Source organism: Lathyrus oleraceus, chromosome 2, assembly GCF_024323335.1.
Source record: "Lathyrus oleraceus cultivar Zhongwan6 chromosome 2, CAAS_Psat_ZW6_1.0, whole genome shotgun sequence".
NCBI classification, from domain to species: Eukaryota; Viridiplantae; Streptophyta; class Magnoliopsida; order Fabales; family Fabaceae; genus Lathyrus; species Lathyrus oleraceus.
This window is the reverse complement of record NC_066580.1, coordinates 346,529,961-346,539,890: the sequence shown is the minus strand read 5'-3', so window position 1 is coordinate 346,539,890 and position 9,930 is coordinate 346,529,961. Positions and strand designations below refer to the sequence as shown.

General features: G+C 31.9%; 1 protein-coding gene and 1 long non-coding RNA gene across 2 annotated transcripts; one reads left to right on the top strand and one right to left on the bottom strand.

Moving 5' to 3' along the window:
- Window positions 1-250: 250 nt before the first annotated feature.
- On the top strand, window positions 251-1,605 carry LOC127119444 (uncharacterized). The gene is made up of 2 exons (XR_007802828.1): window positions 251-579; window positions 1,267-1,605. It is a non-coding gene; the product is annotated as an uncharacterized LOC127119444 (long non-coding RNA).
- Window positions 1,606-6,821: 5,216 nt separating this feature from the next.
- Window positions 6,822-8,470, bottom strand: LOC127123206 (uncharacterized). Its single transcript, XM_051053449.1, has 2 exons — window positions 8,305-8,470; window positions 6,822-8,134 (listed from the first exon to the last, which is right to left on the bottom strand). Exons 1-2 carry the CDS (start codon window positions 8,468-8,470, stop codon window positions 6,822-6,824), a joined length of 1,479 nt encoding a protein of 492 aa, XP_050909406.1.
- Between the last annotated feature and the right edge of the window lie 1,460 nt (window positions 8,471-9,930).

Genomic DNA, 9,930 nt, shown 5'->3' with positions numbered 1-9,930 from the left:
AATAAATTTTATCTAAAAAAACTTAATTATAACAATTATTAATATTCTAATTAAATCTAAATCAACCTAAACCTCTAATTAACGAGAAATTCTAACCAACTAATTAGCCTAATCAATAAAATTCATTAATCTAAATTAAATTATCAAGATAATAAAAAAAGATTAACCAAAAAAACAAAATGGGCTCAAGGCAGGGGTACAGGCCCTGTACAGGGTGTGAAGGACATAACGGGTTCCAAACTCATAACAATTTCCACATGAGAATCCTCTTTTCTTCACATTATGGACACCGAAGCAGAAAACAAAAGGCGTAGAAGCGAGAGGAAAAGTGCTTCTCGGAACGGCTCATGGAACAAGAAGAGTGCCACATCAGTTTGAACAAGAAGAGTGTTTCGAATCCAACAACAATGCACTCATTCTCACGGCTTCGCATTCAAATATTCGATGGCACAAAGATTCACATCGTTCCATCATCAGTTCAATAGCTTCGAAGATTCAATTTACTCTGGTGTCATTCACACACAAACAGAAGAAGAAACAAACATCGAAGGAGAATTGGAAACTCACCAGATTAAATAGGTATCAAACTTTTTTATTTGAGTTGCAATTGATTCTTCTTCTTCAATTCCTCTTCTTCCTTCAGAGTTCATCTTTGATTTTGTGTACCTTCTTCTTCGTTGCTTTCATCTGAATCGAGAGATGCGTGAATTGTGGAGAGATAATGAGATTGAGAGTGAAGAGTTTCTGAGATTTTTTTATTTTCTGAAGTGTGTCCAAAGCGTGATGATTGATTGAATATATTCATAGAGTTAGTTTTTTCCAATTCGGTTAGAAATGCACGTGAAATTACAGTTAAATCCACATGTCAGTTACAAATTGCAAATGGTTAGAAACTCAAATTGTAATGAAATAATTTTGTGAAATGCAATAGTTATGAATTTGGAGTTAATTTGCTTTTTCTGTTTGAGGTAAGTTAACAATGATCTGAGAGTTATTTAAAATGAAAATGAAACCGATTTTGAGTTGGTTATTTATTCTGAATATTCTGCAGAATGATTAACAGGAAAATGGCTTGTATTCAAATTCTGTTTTCCTGTCAAATATTATGAAAAAAGCTTAGTAGGGAAATAGCTGGTTTGAAATTCTTTTTCCTGTCAAATTAAATTTGCTATCTGGTGTAGCAGTAGTCCCACTGTCATGCTAACTTGTTCCTTTTTTTTTTATTTGGATGATCAAATGGTGATTGTGGTGGATTTGTTTTGCAAGTTGGATATTCAATTTGAGCCATGAACATGGAACTGCACATTGCACTTGGATTGCATTGGATTGGAAGGAATTAGTCATGGGAAAATGTGATTGAAATATGGATGGTTCCATGGATTAGTTGGATTGCATCAGATTGAGGAATCTTGGTCATAAATTGGTAGCTTTCTATTTGAGGTTTACTTGCAGGACCGGCTACAAAGTCCTAGATTTATGTGTTGAGTATATGACTATTTCGTTGGTAAAGCTTTTGGACAAAAATACTGATGTAAATGAACAAAGTAAATAAAAGACAAAAATACTTATGTAAATGAACAAAGTAAATAAAAGTTATTTGGTAAATTGAATGACTTGAAGATAGAAATGGAAGCAAAAGTACATTTTGTAGAGAGATGACTTTTTCTCTTAACTTCAAGTGTACTCCTACTCCAATGATTAAAAAGGCTACCCTCTGAAATGAAAATTACAATTTACTTAAATACTAGTAGAAACTAACCATTGGGAGATTACCACCCATTCACGAGATGACACGTGCCAGAACACCTCTCCCATATTTGCTGGTAATTTCCCACGTTCATTTACCCACGATTAATCTCCATCATGGTGCACTGACCTTCGACTTCGACAAGCGTCCCCCTGCGTCGACCCGACGCTATTGACTTTGTGCTTTAGTCGATCCAACCTCCGACCATCCTTTGGTCGACCAGGCTTTGCACTCTTTGTGACAAAATTTTCCAGCTCACAAATTGCCCTCTGAAAAGGCTGATTTCAACCCGAGCTCTTCGACCGAAAAACCTGACTTTTGACTTTCCATATTTCGGCTAATAATCTAATCATTAATAATAGTTTTGTGCGTGATGATGACTTTCCTGCATTACGGTTTCCCATACCCATTGTCATCATTACTAGCTATCCTCTAGGTCGTGGGATCACTTGTCAGTCAACTGACGCTTGGCTATCCATTGCTTTGCCTATAAATAGCCACTTCTCCATCTTCAAACTTTCCTGCCTCTGCAACTGCGTATTTCTTTTCCATCTTCAAACTTACCGTATATCTTGTTATGTATAGTCTGCTTTGGTTTTTTCTTTCTGCTATCTAACTAGCACTAGTATATGCATATTCATGATTATGTTTGGATGATCTAATATGCAATATGTTACTTGTTTATATAGGAGTATATGAACTTGTTTGCTTAGTTGAAAATTTGACAACATAGTCCCTATAGTATAAATGCATTTCATAATACATGGTAAAAGTAACTCCACGTCCCCCTAGCTTACTAATGAGTAGTTGTAATCGTTATCTCTTATCTATAATATTTTTTTTATGTATATTAAATATTATAATTTATTTTAATATACAATTTTACATATACAATTTTAATCTATATATATTTTTGTGATCTCAGTTATAAAATTAAATTAATTTTCCGACATAAAAATTTGTACAGTTGAGAAATTCACATTTCAAAAAAAATAAAAATTATCATAACATATTAAGAAATTTGTATGATTAATTTTTTTTTGAAGTTATTTTTCATAAACTCACTCTCTACAAGAAAATTTATTTAGTAGATCGTGTTAGTAAAGACATATGTAAAATAAATAGTAAAAAGAAAAATAATAATAATAATAAAATAATAAATATATAAAATTAAAAAATTAAAATTTTAGAGTGTTATATTACTACCCTACTAAAAAAATTCCGTCCTCGAAATTGCTTACCTCTAAAATAAATTTGGATATTGTAGTCGCATATTGTCTTCCAATTCCCATGTTGAATCTCGAGTCACTTGATCCCATACTACCTTAACTAAGGAAACTTGTTTTCCTCTTAGTTGTTTAAATCTTCTATCTTCAATCTTTATAGGAGATGTCTCGTATGACAAGTTTTCTTTCAATAGAACTTCATCGGGTTCAATTACATTAGATGGATTAGGAACATACTTTCTTAGTTGTGAAACATGTAAGATATTATGGATCTTTGAAAACTAAGGTGGTAATGCGATTTAATAGGCTACTGGGCCAATGCGACAAATAATCTGGTATGGTCCAATGAATTTCGGACTGAGTTTTCTGGCCTTAATGGCTCTACCTACCCCAGTTGGTGATGTGACTCTAAAAAATACATGTTCACCCTTCTGAAATTTGAGAGGTCTTCTCCTTCGGTCGGAATAACTTTTTTGTCTACTTTGCGATATTCTCATCTTTTTCGCAATCATTCTCACTTTCTTAGTTGTTTGCTATATGATATTTGGTCCAAGTAAAATACTTTCCCCATCCTTATACCAACACAATGGTTTTTGGCATTTTCTCCCATATAAAGCTTCGTAGGGTGCCATCCCTATACTTGAGTGAAGGCTATTATTGTGCGTAAATTCAATCAATGGTAACAGATCAACCCAATTTCCCCTATTGTCTAAAATGCATGCTCTTAACAATTCTTCTAGATATTGAATTGTTCTCTCTATTTGTCCATCAGTCTGAAGGTGATAAGCAGAGCTTAACCGTAAATTTGTTCCCAAGGTCTTATGTAAGCTTATCACAATATGAGATGTGAATTTGGGGTCTCGGTCAGAAACAATGCTCGAAGGTACTCCATGAAGTCTTATAATTTCCCTGATGTAAATTTCAGTGAGCTTTTTCATATTATAATTTATCTTCACAAGTAAGAAATTGGCTGATTTTGTCAACCTATCTACAATTACCCATATGGAATCATAGTTAAGTCGGTTTTTTTGTAATCCCATAACAAAATCCATTGAGATACTCTCCTATTTCCACTCTGGAATATCTAATGGTTGAAGCATACCAGCTAGCCATTGGTGTTCCACCTTTGCTTTTTGACATGTTAGACACGATACAACATACTCTGCTACCTGCATTTTCATTCCTGGCCACCGAAAATTTAACTTCAAACCTTTGTACATTTTGGTGGCTCCTGGAAGAATACTCAACATGCTCTTATGGCTTCATCCAAAACCATTTTCCTCATTTCTAAATTATTTGGAACACAAACCCTCGTATTACATCTTAGAATTCCATCAGTTCCTAAATTGAATTCGGTGGTTCTTTCTTGTCTGATCAATTTCCGTTTTTCTTGTTGATATTCATCACTTTTTTGTTGATGGTGAATATCTTCCATAAAATTGTTCAAAACCTTGATCATTCCTAAACAAATCTTTTCGGTGAAAACTTTCACGGCTAAATTTTGATCTAGAAACTTTTCTATCAATTCTAGTTCATTAGCTATCATGGAAGAAATGTGAATCTCCTTCCTACTTAATGCGTCCGCTACTACATTTGCTTTCTCGGTATGGTATATTAAGGTAAAATCATAATCCTTGAAGAATTCTATCCATCATCTTTTTCTCACGTTAAGTTATTTCTGGTCGAAAAGGTACTTCAGACTTTTATGGTCAGTGAAGAATTCAAATGTAGATCCATACAAATGATGTCTCCAAATCTTTAACGCAAATACGACATCAGCAAGCTCTAGGTCGTGTGTTGGTTAATTGCACTGATGAGTTTTTTATTATCTTGAAGCATGCGCCATAACTCTTTTGTGTTACATAATAACACAACCTAACCCTTGATGGGAAGCATCACAATAAACTTCATATGGTTCATTTGGTTGTGGTAAAACTAACATTGGTGACGTTTCAAAAAGATTGTTTCATTGTTTGAAAGATTTCCTCACACTTCTCGGTCCATACAAACAATTGATCTTTCCTTGTGAGTTGTGTTAAGGGTGCCATTATCTTCGAGAATCCTTTGATAAATCTTCGATAGTATCCCGCCAAACCAACAAAACTACGAATCTCGGTTACTGTTCTCGGTTGCTCCCATGAGAGTACAATCTCTACTTTTGTAGGATCCACAACTACGTCCTCCTTTGTAATCACATGTCCTAAGAACTTTACTTCTTGAAGCCAAAATTCACATTTTGATAGTTTCACGTATAATTTATTTTCACGTAGACTTTGCAAAACTTGTCGTAAAACAGAACGACAAATTTATCAAGGAACGTATGATTAATCTGATTCATGTAGTCCATGAAAATGGCTGTAGCATTCGTCCCACCAACTTGTGCCTAAATAAAAAATATTAAATATATATAGCTAATTGTTTACTTTATTAAATTGACTATTAAGAGAGGGTAGTGAATTTACCGTATATCTTGTTATGTATTGCTTGCTTTGATATTTTCTTTCTGCTATCTAACTAGCACTAGTATATGCCTATTCATGATTATGTTTGGATGATCTAAAATGCAATATGTTACTTCTTTATATAGGAGTATATGAACTTGTTTACTTAGTTAAAAATTTGATAGCATAGTGCCTATAGTATAAAGGCACTTCATAATACATGATGAAAGTAACTCCACGTGCCCCTAGCTTACAAATGAGTAGTTGTAATCGTTATCTCTTATCTATAATCTTTTTTTATGTATATTAAATATTACTCCCTCCGTTTCTTTTTAAGTGTCGTTTTAGAAGATTTTTTTTGTTCCTATTTAAGTGTCGTTTTGATGTTTTAATGTTACAATTTGTCAATTATACCCTTACTATTTAAATAACTCAACTTTATATTTTCCATAAATTTTTCTTTCTTAATATATGTAATAACTCACTCCACATTTTCCATAAAATTCTCTTTCTTAATACGTACTCTCATTCCCATACATAACTCCCATTCCTATTCAAAGTATTGGCTGGTCAATAAAAATTAAATTCAAATGATAGCTTCCAATGTTACATAGAAAAATGTATTAGCATTAAATTTTGTCAAAGGAACAAATTTACCAATTGAAGACTTAAAATTCTATAAAAAGGATCAGTAGCATTGTTTAAATTATCAAGTGCAAAACAAAAGAGCTCTGGTGGAAACAACAAAAGACTCCATGGATGTTCAAAAAAAGAAAGAGTGGAAGACTCATTGGAGCAATAAGAAGGAGAAATAGTGGAAGACTCTTTTGACAAGATACAAGAACAAGATGACAACGAAGATGAAGTATTATCAAGAGTTGTATTGGATTTTGATTTAAATGAAGAGGCAGATTATGAATTTGATTTGAACAAATTTCCTGAAGAAGAAGAAGAAGAAAACAGAAAAGAATCTTCCCACCATGTTGAGTTTCGACCTGTGATAAAAAAGATGATAAAAAAACTTCTTCCAAAATTTTATTGAAAAATATTTGTGAACTAAGTATGGAGTATCTATTTTAGATTTGGCTTAATTGCATAAGGTATAGGAGTTGTTATTTAAGAAGTCATTGTTATTGTTTTTTTTATTTACTCCTTGTTATTGCTTAATAAGTATGGAGAAGAATTCCTTGTTATTGCTTTTTTTATTGATACAATTTAGGAACTGCATTTCTTACGTTCATTCTTATTGTATTTTTTTTATTGAATTCCTATATTTGCTAAAGTTTTGGAACTTAACTTGTTACGTGCAGGAACATTATTTTTTTATGGCTAAAGTTTAGGAATTTAAAAAAAAAAAAACTCTATTTGAAATTTTCAAATGTGACTACATCCCAATTACAATAAGTATTACTCTATGTTTAAGTAATTTTTGACTTCTTGTACTAATATTGGATCACACTTAATTTGAATTGGTAGTTGTCCTACTCTTTCAAGCCTTTCCTTATTTACATGAGGAATTTTATATTTATTGGAACCTTTCTCTTTCATGATCTCTATCATGCATAGTTGCAATGATACAAATATACGATTGGACTTAATTGAAGGAAAATTTTCAAATGACTTCACCACTGCACTGATAAGTTCATCAATAGTTTTCGGTGCTTCCTTGTATTGCAATGATTGTATAGCCGAGAAAAAACCAAGGTCTAAGATATTCAAATCTGGAGAGTTTGCAGGCTGACACATTAAACGAATATCAAACCCATCCTTGGTGGCAGCTTCACGGAATAAAGGATCATCATGGTTTATATGCGTCCTTGCGTTATCCTGCTGGATAAATATTGTTGACTCAAATTCATCTCTTGGCCATTTTTCTCTTATAGCGGGTAGAACTTTGTCAATAAGGAATGATCTTACCACATCTCTATTTACCGTAGTTATTGCTTTTGTTACCATTGTTCCCGCAACTCTGTTAATACTTGACCTTATAGCCGGTTCATGGGTAACAAACGGAAAAACACCAATTTTACCCGAAAAAGTTTCATTTTCTTCTGAGTCAAATCGTGGTCGAGTTTGAGCAACTAAGAACATAACTTTGGCAATGAAATTTTTGCTCTTACATGTCCGATATGGCTCATCTTCATCTGGGAGCAAATAATACTTCTCGGATTTTTTAGTCATATAAAACCATTTTTCATCAATATGAATAATATTGTGCATGCTCTTAAACATTGGATCATGTGGTGTACCTTCAAGCATTGATAAACAAAATTCCAGCCTAGATATTTTGTTTTCTTCTTTCAAAAGTGGTTTTATGGCATTTGAATTACGCCGTATAGCCCCTGATTTTATAAGCCTGAACACCGATGTTGGATTGGTTTTCAACACAAAAGCTAAAGATCGAATGTTTGTTCTTTGACTGAAAGGAAGTTCACGAATTTGATTCTCATCAATCGAAATTCTCTTACGTCCACAATTTTTTGTCTTCCTATGAGAGACATCACGTGTTTCACTTTCTTTTGCTCTTTTCCAAATACGTTGAACAGTTCTTAGAGGAACCGAATTTGATGAAGCCACCTCATTTGTAGCTCCTTTACGTAATTTTCCATCAACGCTTTTTTGTAGTAGCTCATGATAAATATACATGCGTTCTTCATTGCTTAAGATTCTTAATCTCTTTTTTTCTCTAGGTTCTGCTTCAACATTTTCTGCAATATACACTGTAAATTTTTAAAAAAACAAAACGATTACTAGAAACAAGCAAAACTTAGATTTGAATTACGCCACAATATGATTCCACCATTATTTTACATAAAAACATGAGATAAAAACATGAGATAAATTATAGGAATTAAAAGTAACCAAACACACATGAAATTAAAAAATATACATGTGTCATTGTTTGTTTCAACCTCCTCTTGTAAGTTATCTTCACAGGACTCATCAATATTATTGGTTGCTTCAAACTCCTCTTCTAAGTTATCTTCATCAAACTCATATAACTCAAATATATGTTGGTTTGTTAATGATGTTTCTGTATCACTATCTAAATCCATATTTTATGAGTTGTAAATATTTTGAACTTATAATATGAAACCATACTATATGTACTACTGGTTTTAATTTTTCGGTGGGAAACTTAAGTTTTTATTAAAATAATTGGAGGGAATATTTTTTCCTTTAGCCATTCATTGAAACAATAAGCAATAAGTTTTCCTTTAGCCATTAATGAAAATGCAAGCAGTACGTATTCCTATAGCAAGCAATATTAATTCCAAAAATTTAGGAGTAGTTGAAAAATGCAACGGAAGAGAGAGAGAGTTATGTGGAGAAAATTATGGAATTAGTTATTTGAAGTAAATAATTTAATGAGTACTTATATTAATGAATTTTATTTAGAAAGAGAAAGTATATGGTGGATTAAAATGAGGGTACAATGGGAAAAAAATTATAACAATTCATTTATCTTGGTTGGAGAGCTTTATGCTAAAACGACACTTAAAAAGAAACGGAGGGAGTATAATTTATTTTAATATTTACTAAATATTATAATTTATTTACTTTAGATATATTATTTTAATCTATATATATTTTTGTGATTTCAGCTATTAAAATTTAATTAATTTTCTGACATAAATTTTTTTACAGTTGAGAAATTCGCATTTTGAAATTTAAAAAGAAAAATAATTTTTTTATCATAACATATTAAGATATTTTTATGATTAATTTTTTTTTTTGAAGTTATTTTTCATAAACTCACTCTCTACAAGAAAATTTATTTAGTAGATTGTGTTAGTAAAGACATATGTAAAACAAATAGTAAAAAGAAAAATAATAATAATAATAAAATAATAAATATATAAAATTAAAAGATTAAAATTTTAGAGTGTTATATTACTATCCTACTAAAAAAATTCCGTTCTCGAAATTCCTTACCTCTAAAATAAATTTGGATATTGTAGTCGCATATTGTATTCCAATTCCCATGTTGAATCTCGAGTCACTTGATCCCATACTACCTTAACTAAGGAAACTTATTTTCCTCTTAGTTGTTTAACTCTTCTATCTTCAATCTTTATAGGAGATGTCTCGTATGACAAGTTTTCTTTCAATGGAACTTCATCGGGTTCAATTACATGAGATGGATTAGGAACATATTTTCTTACTTGTGAAACATGTAAGATATTATGGATCTTTAAAAACTAAGGTGGTAATGCGATTTAATAGGCTACTGGGCCAATGCGACAAATAATCTAGTATGGTCCAATGAATTTCGGACTGAGTTTTCTGGCCTTAATGGCTCTACCTACCCCAGTTGGTGAGGTGACTTTTAAAAATACATGTTCACCCTCCTGAAATTTGAGAGGTCTTCTCCTTCGGTTGGAATAACTTTTTTTTTCTACTTTGTGATATTCTCATCTTTTTCGCAATGATTCTCACTTTCTTAGTTGTTTGCTATATGATATTTGGTCCAAGTAAAATATTGTCCCCATCCTTATACCAACACAAAGGTTTT